The sequence below is a fragment of the Callorhinchus milii genome, unplaced genomic scaffold (genome assembly GCF_018977255.1).
Source record: "Callorhinchus milii isolate IMCB2004 unplaced genomic scaffold, IMCB_Cmil_1.0 Scaffold5, whole genome shotgun sequence".
NCBI classification, from domain to species: domain Eukaryota; kingdom Metazoa; phylum Chordata; class Chondrichthyes; order Chimaeriformes; family Callorhinchidae; genus Callorhinchus; species Callorhinchus milii.
The window spans coordinates 2,014,482-2,029,287 of NW_024704746.1; the positions used below are offsets into that span (position 1 = coordinate 2,014,482).

The 14,806-nt window shown below is 48.4% G+C and overlaps 1 protein-coding gene and 1 non-coding gene across 2 annotated transcripts in view; both read left to right on the forward strand.

Annotated features, from left to right (window-relative positions):
* The window catches only part of frem1b (Fras1 related extracellular matrix 1b), a 46,702-nt gene that overhangs the window by 18,422 nt on the left and 13,474 nt on the right, over positions 1-14,806 (forward strand). The window contains exons 17-24 of the mRNA XM_042335710.1: positions 470-655; positions 4,050-4,246; positions 6,499-6,724; positions 7,455-7,599; positions 8,388-8,529; positions 9,524-9,719; positions 12,105-12,369; positions 14,345-14,759. Coding sequence (XP_042191644.1) covers positions 470-655; positions 4,050-4,246; positions 6,499-6,724; positions 7,455-7,599; positions 8,388-8,529; positions 9,524-9,719; positions 12,105-12,369; positions 14,345-14,759 — 1,772 coding nt within the window. The remainder of the gene's footprint in view (positions 1-469; positions 656-4,049; positions 4,247-6,498; positions 6,725-7,454; positions 7,600-8,387; positions 8,530-9,523; positions 9,720-12,104; positions 12,370-14,344; positions 14,760-14,806) is intronic.
* Positions 9,114-9,186, forward strand: trnat-cgu. Its single transcript has one exon. It is a non-coding gene; the product is annotated as a tRNA-Thr (tRNA).

Genomic DNA, 14,806 nt, shown 5'->3' on the forward strand with positions numbered 1-14,806 from the left:
TAGAAAGCCTGCCCATCCGGAGTAACAAGTTTTCTAAACATCAAAAGGCTTGGAGAGGAATATGAATGTGTGGTGAAGCATTTTCTATTTCTAACAACCTGTCTAAAACGAGAAGGGAATTTCTCTCTCCTGGTGTCTTGGCCAACAATTTCCCAAAATAATATTGGTAATTCGCTTCATAGCTGTTTGTGGGGCATTGCTGTGCGCAATTGGGCTACTGCATTCGCCTACAAATCCACATTCACTCCATTTCACTAGATTCTGTGAAGCTCTTTGAGGCATCCTTCTGATGTGATGAGGCACTGTACCAAATGCAAGGATCGTAATACAACATCACAAGATCGATTTGAGTGAATCTCATTTGATCTCAAACTTCCAAAATGCCCGTCCTGCCGCAACCACGAGGCCGACATCCAACGAGGGTCCCACGTCCTAACAATGCGGGTAATGTCCCTCTTCCCCTTCACAGGAGAAATGTTTGTAGTGGATGAGGGCGGGAAGGCCAGCCTGTCAGAGAGGTATCTGAGCGCCACGGACAAGGACACCAGACCAGAGGAGCTGACCTTTGATCTGCAGAGCCTGCCACAGTTTGGGTACCTGGAGAACACTCTCCCGTCTCCCGGGTATGAGAAAAGCAACGCTGGAATCAACATAGGTAAAGACTTCCATCTCCTGGAGTGGGTTAGAGCGCTCACCTCGAAAGCGAGAGGACCCCAGTTTGTTTCCCGGGCAGAGGGCAAAACCTTAGCAAGTATCCTTACTCTACACACATGCCTCTGGTTACCCAGCAGTGAGTAGGAATCCGGTTGTTAGTCGATTGGCGGATCACTTTCTGGGGGTAATAATTCCTGTGCGCCTGTGCAATTGGCTGCCATGTTTCGCACACAAGAAGTATATACAGTCAATTTACTTTACAGTATATTCTGTGAAGAACTTTGACATGTCTCAACGACGTGATAAGGCGCTGTATCAAATGCAAGGATTTTTATTATTATCTCCTAGCACTTAGGCGCTGCCAATAACAACTTGCATTTGCACTGCGCCACTCACACAGGATAGCATCTTGGGGCGCTGGACAGTGGTGGGGTCGGATACTGAGCGAGGGAGAAGGGGGCGATGACCATAGGCTCAGTCTGAGAGATAGGTCTTAAGGTGGGAATTAAAGATAATAATAATAATCCTTGCATTTGATATAGCGCTTTTCACGTCGGGAGGACGTCCCGAAGCGCTTCACAGAACACACTGTAAAGTGAATTGACTGTATATTTGTGGGCAAACGCGGCAGCCAATTGCGCACAGCAATGTCCCACAAACAGTCGTGGATTGAAAATGACCAATTTATTATTGTTTTTGGTTTTGGAAGGATTATTATTAGGCTCTGTGTGGAGTAAGGAAACTTGCCCAAGGTTTCGCCCTCTGCCTGGAATTGAACTCAGGTCTCTCACTTGCAAAGCGAGTGCTCTAACCCCTGAGCTACAGGACTCCACAGATAGATAGAGAGGGTGAGGCAGAGGTTTTGAGGCAGAGAGCTCCAGAGGTGAGGGACATAGTGGCTGAAGTCTTACCACCGACCAACCTAATTTTTGAAGATGTCTTTCAACCACATTTTCTTAAAAAGTACTGTTTGTACCTCATTCTAAATCAAAGAATGTTATTCTTTATGCTTTCACTCTCCCCCACTCCCACCCCCACCGTGTCGCCCATTCTTAATACTGATTTTAATTTTAATCCACATAATATCGGAAGTCATCAGGGGACGGAGGATTTGTTACAGTCAATGGAAGGATAATTAAAATAATCATTGAGCTTTCTTCCTGAGCGCTCAACTGTTTCTGCTGGATTTTAACGGATTATCGCAATAGGATTAGGGATTGAGTGTGTGTGCTGACAGTCAGGCTCCAAATCCAGGCCTGAGCCTCGGATTATGTAACATTGTGAGATGGTTTCGAGGTGGGATTCAAGGCGATATCTGCTACTAAAACCCTCTGCTGTCTTTGCCTGATACGGGCAGTGATGGGAGGGAAGGGTGATGGGCTCCAGTATCTAAATTGATTTAGTCCTGTAGCTCAGTGGTTAGAGCGCTCACCTCGCAAGTGAGAGGACCCGAGTTCCTTAGGAAAGTTTCCTTACTCCACACGCCTCTGTTTACATAACAGTATATAGGAACCCGGTTGTTAATCGATTGGCGGATCGCTTTTCGGGGATAATAATCCCTTTTTTAAAAAAAAGTAAAATAATTGGGCACTCAATCCACGACTGTTTGTGGGACGCTGCTGTGCGCAATTGGCTGCTGCGTTTCACCCACAAAATACACAGTCCGTGTACTTTACAATATATTCTGTGAAGCATTCTGAGATGTCTCAACAACATATCTATATCAATTGCAAAGATTATTATTGTCTAAGTTGGATAAAATGTAAAACTTTAACCTTGATGACTTTCCCTGCAATTCACTGATGTCTTTGATGCTCACGTACAAACCGCACAGTCACTACACTTTTCCAGTAAAAATAATGTGAAGAACTTTGAGACGTCCTCCCGATGTGAAAGGCACTGTATCAAATGCAAGGGACTGTGATTAATATATATTTTTTAATGTTTTCAATCACCTGCCTTCCCATATCAGAGAGGTGGGTGAAACTGTGTGAAGCACTTTGAGACGTCCTCCCAACGTGAGAGGCGCTGTATAAATATACATTTTTATACGATTGAAATGTTTATATCCAGCGTTCTCTGGTCGTTGGTCTGTACAAAGCTTTCTGAGGAAAGTAGTTTTATACTTTGAACGACAGAATTTTCGAAGACAATATGAAGATTACCTCGTCCAGACTTTGAGTCTCAAAAAATGATTAACATGCTCACATTTGTATAAGGATTTCAATAGCCAAATTCGGATCAGAGCCCCGGAATTTCTCACGTTCTTAGCCTTAAGACCATTGTCTTAGAATGTAAGATTTTGGAGAAAAACCTTAAAGAGCTTTAACATCAGTCTTAATTTGAAAGCCAATTTTCCGCAGTTCCTAATCGGCTTCCAATTTAAGGCTGTTCCCCAATATTCCACCTAATCTTGTATTTGTAAAACCGTAGGTTTTAAGGCTAAGAATGAGAGATATTTCGGGCTTCAATTGATTCCTTAAAGAAGCATTATGCTGTTGTCACGAAGGTGTGCAGCCGGGAGCTGCAGCTCCATCCCCCGGCCTGGCACAGAGCGCGGAGATTATTCACCTCACTAGAGGGCAAGTGATGTGCTGACAGAGAGAATGTGGTTTCCTTTTGGGGAGAGGATCGTGTGTTCTAAGTGAATTTGTGTTCTGTGTTTGTGAGGGAGTGTGATTGTGTTTGTGTGTATACGTGTATGTTGTGTGTTGAGTGTGCATGTGTATTTGCTGTGTGAATTGAGTGTATGTGTTGTGCGTGTGAGCATGTGTGAGCATTTGTATGTATCAGTGTTGTGCAAGTGTGTGCGTGCGCGTATGCGTGCGTGAGTATGCGTGCGCGAGTGTATGCGTGCGCGAGTGTATGCGTGCGCGAGTGTGTGCGTGCGCGAGTGTGTGTGCGCGCGGGTGTGTGTGCGAGCGGGTGTGTGTGCGCGCGGGTGTGTGTGCGAGCGGGTGTGTGTCCGAGCGGGTGTGTGTGCGAGCGGGTGTGTGTGCGAGCGGGTGTGTGTGCGCGCGGGTGTGTGTGCGAGCGGGTGTGTGTGCGAGCGGGTGTGTGTGCGCGCGGGTGTGTGTGCGCGCGGGTGTGTGTGCGCGCGGGTGTGTGTGCGCGCGGGTGTGTGTGCGAGCGTGTGTGTGTGCGAGCGTGTGTGTGGGTGCGAGCGGGTGTGTGTGCGCGCGGGTGTGTGTGCGAGCGGGTGTGTGCGAGCGGGTGTGTGTGCGCGCGGGTGTGTGTGCGCGCGGGTGTGTGTGCGCGCGGGTGTGTGTGCGCGCGGGTGTGTCTGTGAGCGGGTGTATGCGTGAGCGAGTATGTGTGTGAGCGCTTGTGTGTTGTGCACGACTGCACACAATTGCAAAGCCAAAGTGGTTTGATCCAATCTGTCCCTTTAACAGTGTTGTTCAGTCTGCAGCATCTCAAGGCGGGCTCCATCAACTACGTCCAGGCTAGACATGAGCAGATGGAGCCGACAGCTGACCACTTCCTAGTATCTGTCAGTGACGGGATGCAGGAATCCAGGGCCATCCCGTTTTACATCATCATTAACCCATCCAACGACGAAGCCCCCGTCCTGCAAGTGGGGAACATCACGGTAAATGGAGATTAGAATCTTGGAATATTACAGTGTAGGAGGAGGCCATTCGGCCCATCGGGCCTGTGCCAACACTTTGGAAGAGCCACCCAATCAGTCCCACTCCCCCGCTCTCTCCCCATAACCCCTGCAATATTTTCCTTTTCAAATAAATTAATAATAAATAATAATAATCCTCGGATTTGATACAGCGCCTTATCACGTCTTCGAGACGTCTCAAAGCGCCTCACAGGATATACTGTAAAGTGAATTGACTGAATATTTTGTGGGAAAAGTACTTATCTTCCCTTTTGAAAGTTGTTATTGAATCTGTTTCCACCGACCCTTTCAGGCAATTATCTTAAATCTCTGTGCCCTGGTTACTGACTCACCCGCCAGTGGAAACACTTTCTCCCGATCTACTCTTATCAAAATCCCCTCATAATTTTGAACACCTCTATTATATTAGTAGAAAATAACAAAACCGTCACTTTAATAATAATCCCTCAAAAAAAATTTGACCGCTCAAATCAACGACTGTTTATGGAACACTGCTGTGCTCAATTAGCTGCCGCGTTTCGCCCAGACAATACGCAGTCACTCCACTTTACAGCATATTCTGTGAAGCGCTTTGAGTGAGGTGATAAGGCGCGATACCGAATGCAAGGATTATTATTTTTATTTATTCATCTCGCTTTATTCTCTTCCCCGTTGTATTTGTTCATTTATTGTGGGGTGGGTGTGGGGGTGGGTATGGGTGTGGGGCGGGGATGGGGATGGTTAAGGCAGAGGTGATACTTCACCCAACTGTTCTTTCAGTGATGTGAAAGGAGACTCTCGGATGTGATGTTCAGTGTAAGTTATTTAGTTATTCCCCCACCCTCCATTTGCAGGTCGAGTCTCAGCTATAATGTGCTGTAATAGTATGTCACGGTTCCATTTATAGAGCGTTTGCGTGCTGTGTGTTGGAAGTGAGTTACCCTTCATCCTCGCCTTCTGTGGGCGCAGGTCACAGGAAGTAATGTCAGCAACGACCCGACAGACCGGAAGTGCTGACCTGCAGCCATTTTTACAGTGTCCTTGTTATAATGGGGGGAGGGGGGGGGCACAAGTTTATGTACCCTCTCCTTCCCCCCGCACCCCGCCACCCACCACCCCACCCACCGCCCTTGGCCTGTGTGTAATAGAAAGTAAAGTGCATCCACTTGATCACGTGTGCTGGACACCACCCACCTCCCCCCCACTACCCACACACACGCCAGTCAAGGATCCATCCTGCTGACTGACAAGCCGGCATTAGTTACAGGTGCGTGAGAGGGAGAGTGACTCCATAAGGTGCGTTACAGAAACCCACATCTGGAGCAAGCCTGCGGAGCCATGGGCAGAAATAGCCCATCGTTGCTTCATCACACAGCAAGGCCCAGCTGGTGCTCCCAGCAGATGCCTCTCACACTCCACATCCAGGAGTCTTTTACGCTGAAAGCCTTTCCCCTGCACTGTCCTCCTCCAACACCAGGAAACAGTGCCTGCTACAGTCGCTCGTGGTTCCTGACTGAAGCAATGGCCTGTTGTTATTGTCTTCCTCTGCACTCAGCCTGGCCCAATTGGCAGCAGTCTCTCCTCTAAGCCGTTACATGTCTTGAAGTGAATGACCAATTTTATCCGAAGGGTTGTTGACCAGGACACAGGGAGAAACTCCTTTCACTCTGCAGGGCATGTTGGTTTTCGCAGCCACCAATGGTGGGATCAGAGATGGTAAGAACTAAAAAAAATGGATCTGTAGCGTTCAAACGTTCAAATACACATTTTGGAATTTTTAATCTAAATTTTTTTAAATCTAAACTTTTAACCTAAATTGAGCTTCACTCAATTGGTCGCACTCTCGTCTCTGAGTCAGAAGATTATGTGCTCAAATTTGTTCTGTTCAGGTGGATGTTAAAGAGAAGGGAGTTTCTCTCTCCCAATGTCCTGGTCAACAATACCCTCTAGGTATTGCTGTGTGCAACTAGACTGTCATGTTCGCCCACAAAACACACGGTCACTTCACTTCACAGTAAGTGCTGTGAAGCGCTTTTGAGACATCCTCCCAACGTGAAAGGCGCTGTAACAAATGCTTGAATAATTTATTGTCCCCATTTATTATCCCTGGTTGGAAAGAGCTTTGGAACGTTGATCACACGTGAAGGGCACTGTTGTTGAGCTCAAGTTGCCGTCGGCGATTTGCAGCAGCATTTTGAAGAATTAATGGACCATCTCGTTCGTACTTTGTACAGGTAATGGAGGGTGACATGTGCCAAATCGGACCCGGAACATTGAGCTCTGCGGATCTGGACTCTCCTCCCGATAACCTGGGGTTCTCCGTGGTTAGGCCACCCGTCCACGGGAAGCTTCTGAACGCACTCTACGGCGAGGAGGTGGTCAGATACAGACAGAGGAGCGGTGATCTTCTGCACCGTGTGCTGACAGTCAACAGCTTCAGTGGGGAAGAGATCAAGCGAGGTCCGTGTAGAGTGTGCTCCAGGCGCCCCCCGCTGGACACCGTGTGTCATTGCAATGTAGCAGCGCAGGTGTGACCATTTCTCACGCTGGAGGGAGTTGAGGGATTCCGTTCGCTCCTTCCACGCACAGCGTAAAACATGTCGTTTTGAGTCCTGTGGAAAGCTCCTCCGTTGACCTAGTGGGTAAAACGGAGAGCGTAAACCACAGAGGCCAGGAGATGGCAGGTTCGAGGTCCGGCCAGGGCAGCGATTGAGTGTCTGCAGTTGACCTCAGTGCTTGTGTGACAGGGGGCAAACCAAGGAAGTGCAGTCCTCACCTACAAACACACAGTCACTACACTTTACAGAAATCCTGTGGAGCACTCTGAGACGTCCTGACGTGAAAGGTGCTGTATCATCTGTAAGGGTTATTATTGCAGTAGCGTCTGACCAAAGCAGTGAGTATCATATACAATATTTACTCCAGGGTCCTGTGTACTATTATACAGCACATATCTGGATTGCTTTATTCTCTAATAGGCCTCCTACATGTTTATAAGGAGCTCAATGCTGGTAGAAGATAGGTTTACAGGGTGCTGCGCAGTTTTATGCAGTGAGTGAGTGAGCGAGTGCAACTTTAGAAGCAGGCTGTGGGTTTTCATGGAGTACCATGTGATTTTGTATGTTCGCGTTAGCCCTTTTCTCTCCCTCCCATACTTTGCTTCGTTCACTTTCTCCCATTGCTCACGCAGGATTGAGGCTCGCGTATGTGCATGACGGCTCGGAGACCCTCAGAGATAGCTTGACCTTGCAGCTGACCGACGGCAAGCATGTGGTGTGGGGGACATTACACATCAACGTAACGCCCGTCAATGACGAGATGCCAGTGGTTTTAAAGTAAGATTCAAGCAGAAGCAGTTGATTCAACTCTTATTCAACAGCGGCCTTTTAATGAAGATAACCCTCGGGTTCCCTAATGGTTATTTCTGTTCTCTCGGTCTAGTCAACAGGCTGACACTCCAGTGCCATGCTGGGGGGAGTGTTGCATTGTCAGAAGAGGTGTTAAAAGAGCCCCATGACACCATCCGTAAATTCCCAAGGAGTTTCTCCCTCCCGACCTGATGTTCTGGCCAACAATTCCCTGAAGTCCAAATCAGTCATTCTCTTCTTGGCTGTCTGTAGGACATCACTATGCGCGCATCACACGGCTGACGTGTGTGCCTGCAAAACACACAGTCACCGCGCTTTACAGTAAAACAGGTAAAGCGCTTTGAGATGGCCTCCCAGCGTGAAAGGTCCTGTATTAAATACAAATGCAAATCGAATGCAAGGATTATTATTATTGTAATCTGCCGCGCAGTGACTCCTGCTTGAAAATGCATGATTATGGTTGTTGGGTATGGACAGGAATGGGGTGTCTCCTCCCTTTGACCAGACTCCTTGTGTGAGCCGACACCGAAAGCGATCCACTGGGTTCCTTCTTACTGCTGGAGAAACAGAGAGGTGTAGTGCAAGGAAACTCGCCCCACCCGGGAATCGAATCCAGGTCCTCTTGTTTACGTGGCGAGTGCTCTAACCATCGCCCTACGGGACTCCCCGTGGCAAACGAGACTACAGGAAATTAGATAGTTTGGGGGAGGGGAGGAAGGAACAACAACAACAACCTGATCACTATTCTCGTTCAGGAACACTGGCTTGGAGGTAGATGTGGGAGAGAATAAGGTGATCTCTAGCGTGGCTTTGGAGGCTGAAGATAGGGACACGCCACGACACAAGCTTCACTACATCATCAACAGCATCCCGAAGTTTGGCCAGCTGCAGCTAAAGGTAAGAGATGGAGCCTTGCTTTGGGGAATGATTTCTTCACCATTCCTTCAAAGGGCCTTACCGTGGTCAGAGCTCCGGGAAAAGTAATTTAAGGCCACCAAACCTCATCCCACCAATGTAATGTGTTTGTTACAAAAAGGAGCAGCGGATTGCAAGGAGATAAGTAATAAATAATAATCCTTGCATTTGCTGTAGGGCCTAATATTGACGCTGAGACGTCGCAAAGCACTTCACAGACTATACTGTAAAGTGGAGTGACTGTGTATTTTGTGGGCAAAACGCGGCAGCCAATTGCCCACAGCAGCGTCCCACAAACAGCCGTGGATTGAATGACAATTTTTTTGTTGAGGGATTACTACCACCGAAAGAGATGAATGCTGTGTTCAAAATGATGGAGATAAATTTGACTTACCCCTAAATTAGTACCCATTATCATTATCACACCACGGTTGGCGATTTGTCTCCCGTTTGTGCTATAAATGGGCAAGATGTGAAAAAAGGGGGTTGCGGGGGGGGGGGGCAATTAGGAAGAGTGGAAACTCATGTGGGGTATGGCATGACATGGACTGGTTGGGCCAAATAGGGTTTCAAGTAGCTCAATGGTTAGAGCACTCGCCTCGTAAGCGAGAGACCTGGGTTCGATTCCCGGGCGGAGCAAAACCTTAGGCAAGTTTCCTTACTGCACACACCTCTGTTTAACAGCAGTCAGTAGATTGTTAGACGATTGGCGGATCGCTTTTCTGGGGGTAATAATCCCTTATAAAAAAGAACATGACAAAAAATAATAAATTGGTCACTCAATCCACGACTGTTTCTGGGACGCTGCTGTGCGCAATTGGCTGCCGAGTTTCACCCAGAAAATACACAGTCAATTCACTCTACAGTGTATCCCGTGAAGCGCTTTGAGACGTCTAGAAGACGTGATAAGGCGCTGTATCAAATGTAAGGATTATCATTATTATGATTATTATTCAGACGCATTCCTTTTGCCCAGACTCAGTGGCAGTGGATGGTTGTGTATCCGGGGATGAACTTCACTCAGGATGACGTGGACATGAACCTGGTCTGGTATCTGCACACCACCATCGTGGGGTCAAAAGGCCACGACAGCTTTCGCTTTTACGTGACGGACGGCGAGAACTCGTCCCCTCCGGAGAACTTTTACATCTCGATAAAGGAAATGGAGAAAGGCAAGTCACCCCACCTTCACATACACCTACACTGCACAGGAAAATAATCCTAATGATACTTGCATTTGATACAGCACCTCGTCACATCGTTGAAATGCCTCAAAGCGCTTCACCGATTATATAGTAAAGTGGAGTGACTGTGTATTTTTGTGGGCGAAAGGCGGCAGCCATTTGCGCACAGCAGCGTCCCACAAACAGTCCCGGATTGAGTGACCGCAATTTTTTTCTGGAGGGATTATTACCCCCGGAAAGCGATCCGCCAATCCACTAACAACTGGGTTCGTACTTATTACTAGGCAAACAGAGCCGTGTGGAGTAAGGAAACTTATGTAAGGTTTTGCCCTACCCGCAATCAAACCCGGGTCCTCTCGCTTGTGAGACAAGCACTAAGTTACACAACTCCACGATCCTGTACGGAGCTATGGAACGCCTCAGGATAGGGCACTGTATGAAAGCAAGGATTTATTAATACTATTAGAGGATGATAAATAACAATACTTGCTTTTGATGTAGCGCTTTGTCACATTGTCGAGATGTCTCAAAGCGCTTCACAGAATATAATGTCAAGTGGAGTGACTGTGTGTTTTATGGGCAGCCAGTTTCCGCACAGCAGTGTCCCACAAACAGCCATGGGTTGAGTGACCAATTTTGTTTGGGGGATTTGTTGGCTAGGACACCGGGAGAGACAACTCCCTTCCCTTTTCGAAGAGTGAAGATGCACATACAACAACAACAACTTGCAATTATATAGCACCCTTCACATGGGGCAGAGTCTCAGAGCACTTTCAGCACTACAGCACTGCAAATGCACATTGGGACGTCCTCCTGACATGAATGGCACTGTGTAAACGTAAATTTATACAGTGCCTTTTACACCTCAAAGAATACTGGATCCAATCACATCTTCCAGACTGAGGTGGATAGCTATTTGTTAAGTCAGGGTATTAAGGGACATGGGGCAAAGGCGGGGAATTGGACATGAGGTACAGATCAGCCGTGATCTTATAGAATGGTGGAACAGGCTCGAGGGGCTGAATGGCCACCTCCTGTTTCTGTGTTTCTATGTTTCTAAAGCCCTGACTGGGGGCCTGAGCGGTCTGTGTGTGCGCGTGGGTGCGCGAGTGCTAGTTTCTAGTTAGTTCCTTGAAAAGTAGCATAAGGTCTCAGGATGCCAGAGCAGCCACGAAGAGTTAATCCATGTCGCTGGCTTATTGATGTGTGTTTTTTTGTATATCACAAATTGGCTGCATTTAGCACAACACCAGCTGCAAACAGTGCTCAGAACCCCATGTGTTCAGCTTAATGGGCTCTGGCACGTGCCTCAGTTTAAAGGGACTGCGTTGTGTTGCATCGAACTGCTCTGTTCTCGGTGCCGTCACTGACCCCTGTCACCTCAGGGACGGCTTGATGGGCTGATGCATCGCCTACAACTTGAGTTTAAGCCGTGATCGATGGCGGCCGGGTTAGAAAATCTGGTACAAAATTTCACTCTGGATACAGGGTTGGCCGTTGAAAGGTTCGGGGTGTGTGGCGAGCCAGAGTCACCAGGGGCTGATTGATGCAATAAGAAATAGGAGCTGCCATCGCTCTCTCTTTTACTCTCTTTTTTTCTCTTTTTTTCCCTCTTTGTCTTTCTCGCGCTCTCTCCCTTTTTCTCTATTGTCTCTTTCTCGCAATAGTTCTCTTTGTCTCACTCTTCTCTCTCTTTTTCTATCGGATGTTTTTCTTTCAGTCTCACTTTTTCTCATTTCTCTCTATTTTTCTCTCTCTACCTCTCTCTCTTTTTCTCTCTCCTCTCTTTCTCTCTCTCTCTCTCTCGAGGCTTTCCCTGGCACCACTCTCTGATAAACATTTTCAGCCACAACTGGTGAGAATGGGGTGGGGGTGGGGGGAGAGCGCCATCTGCAAACTGTAAATCCTAAAACATTTACACAATCTGCCTCTCCGCACTGACAATGGGGAGTTCATAAAATCAAAGCCACTCTGTTAAATGCAATCGGAGGTCTGCGTTTTACCAATTAAATGGAGCTAAGTCATCACTAACACAGCTGAGGCCATGTTTGTCGGTGACAATATCCGAGACTGTTGGTGTGGGTGTGTGTGAGAGAGTGTGTGTTTGTGAGAGTGTATGTGTGTGCGCGCGTGCGTGAGAGAGTGTGTGCGTGAGAGAAAGGGTGTGTGCGTGAGTGTGTGTGTGTGTGTTTGTGAGAGTGTATGTGTGTGCGCGTGTGTGTAAGAGTGTGCGTGTGCGTGAGAGAGTGTGTGCGTGGGAGAAAGGGTGTGTGTGTGTGTGGGTGAGTGTGTGAGAGAGAGAGTGTGCATGTGCGTGCGTGAATGTGCGGCCTCCTTCACTCTCATCTATCCTCTCCCTCTCTTTTATCACAGGTGACATTGTTGTGTTGGCCAAACCTGTAACTTTAACAGAAGGTGACAGGGTCACCTTGACGACAGATGTTCTCCTGGCAACAGATGGCACTGGCAAACCCGAGGAGCTGCTGTTTGCCATCTCTGTGCCACCTGCGCATGGTCAGATCCAGTACATCAATTACCCCGGCTTGGCTGTTTCCAGCTTCAGCCAGTTGGATGTGGCAGCCCAGAAGGTCTGCTATGTGCATGACAACAGTCATGAGGGCAGCCAGGACAGCTTCAGGTAATGCCCCCCCCCCCCCCCACCCCCGCCAACCCTACCGCAGCCCCCAGCTCAGTGCACACTCTCTAGATGTTTTCTTCTTAGAACATACGCACACCCCTCGCGCACGAGCACACACGCACCCCACACACACACACACGCACGCGCGCCCGCGCCCTCACACCCACGCGCACACACACGCACGCGCGCACGCGCACACCGTTTACGGAGAGTAAATTGTAAATTGAGAATTTACATCCACTTAACACGTTGTCCTGTTTTATTGATCACTTCCCATAGCGAAACGCCGATACCGACGGTGCGTTTCACTACAGGAAGTGATCACCGAGAGGAAATCAAGTCTATAGGAAGTGATCAGTTATAGGAAATCACATTTATCGGGGTGTGATTTCTAAAACCTCTAGCGCGGACACGATTCAATGCATCGCATTCAAACTGCGGCAAAATGGATGGATTCTCTCGGGAGACAAACAGAGTCCGGGGGAGAGAGGGGGGCGGTGGGTGGAGGGATGTCTGAGCCCTGTGACTGTGATGCAACAGAGGACGTATTTCTCTCTCTTTCTCTTCCTCTCTCTCTCTCTCTCTCTCTCGTGGATGTTTATCTCTTTTTGAAGTTAGCACCGTCTGTCTTTACGCAGTGCCAAAGCTCCCCATCAGACACGCTATAATTCATTCCTAGAGATTTCTTTTTTGGAACTGATCTGGTTCCAGGTGATTTATTAAATTGCTTTGTATTGTGCTACACTCCTAAACCTGTCCATCTGTTCGACGGCTCCTAACCTGCAATCTGTCTGCACTTTGTAGCGAGACAAAGTGTCAGAAGGCGGCAGGCACGCCAAGGCACTTGACAATTCTACCTCGGATTAGATTAATACCAGTTGTGACAGATTTCTGCAGCTTGAAAAAGAGATGCAAAAAAAAGTCTTATTAGACTCCCCCCCCCCAACACCACCTCCGTTGGCACTGATCGGTTTAGACAGACAGACGGACGGACTCAGAAAGCTGGGCGCGAGAGATAGAGAAGGATTCACCCGAGTAAAAGGAACAGAGAATGGATCCAGTTGCTTACGCACAATGCGGTTTTGAACCAAATTTCAAAGAGAGAGAGAGAGAGAGAGAGGGGCCGGGGGTGGAAGGGGAAGAGAGTGAGGGGGAGGAATCTGGGTCCGTCAAAAACGCTCAGAAGGTTAAGGAATCATCCCGTTATCGGCAATTGGGGTAGGCCGATGAATTGGCCAAGTGAATTGGTGTGTGGGGGGGAAATTAACAGGGGTGTTGCCATTTGTAGGGCTATTTAAACGATGTCTTCTCACCAGTAGGATGATGGATGATTAACACACTGACTAGTCTTGGCACCGTCATTCACGTTTAGAGTTGGAAGAGCCTTTTCATGGGGATTGATTGGGATAATTATACGGCAAAAAAACACGAGGCTTCCCAACAGATGCTGGGTCAAGTGCACCAAGTTAACATGCTTTTTTTGTTCTCTCTCATTTTAAAATCTCTTTTTTTTTTCTCCTCCTCTCTTCCCTCATCCCTCCTTCTTCGCTCCTCCCAAAACCTCCTCTCTCGGCCCCTCAACCGTCTCTCCTCTTCCTCCATCTTCATCTCCCCCATCTTCTTCCTTCATCCTCCTCTTCCTTCACTCTTCTCTGACTTCATCCTCCTCTCCTTCCATTCTCCTCTCCCTCTCTTTCCATCGTCTCCCTCCATCCTCCTCTCCCTCCTCTCCTCTTCTCGCTCTACCCTCCTCCTCTCCCTCCATCCTCCTCTCCTCCACTCCCTCTACCCTCTTCTCCTCTCCCTCTAATCTCCTCTCCTCCTCTCCCTCTACCCTCCTCTCCTCTTCTCCCTCTATCCTCCTCTTCCTCTATCCTCCTCTCCTCTGTTCCCTCTATCCTCCTCTTCTTCTATCCTCCTCTCCTCTGTTCCCTCCATCCTCCTCTCCCTCTATCCTCATCTCCTCCCCTTACAGGTTTCTGGTCAGTAATGGATTAACAGTCACAAATGGTTCCCTGCAGTTCATCATTGAGCAAACAGACCACCTCCCACCAGTGCTGATCAGCAACAAAGGCCTTCAGGTGCCAGAAGGAGCCACCATGATAATCTCCCCCGATACCCTGCGGCTCACAGACCCCGACACGTCCTCCGCCAACCTCACCTTCACCATCACCCGCCCCCCCCACCACGGCACACTGCGCCTGGAAGGCAGAGTTCGCTCCCCGGAACGTTTCACTCAGCTGCAAGTCAGTAATCTGGATGTCTCCTACAAGCACGATGGTCAAGCCTCCGGGCTCGACAGCTTTGCCTTCGTAGCCTCTGATGGCACCAACCGGGGCTTTATGGTCAACGGGCAACTGAGAGAAGAGCCTGTGACATTCACCATTCAGGTATGTGGGTTTCAATCCCCACACAGGGGATGCCCAGACCACGTGGG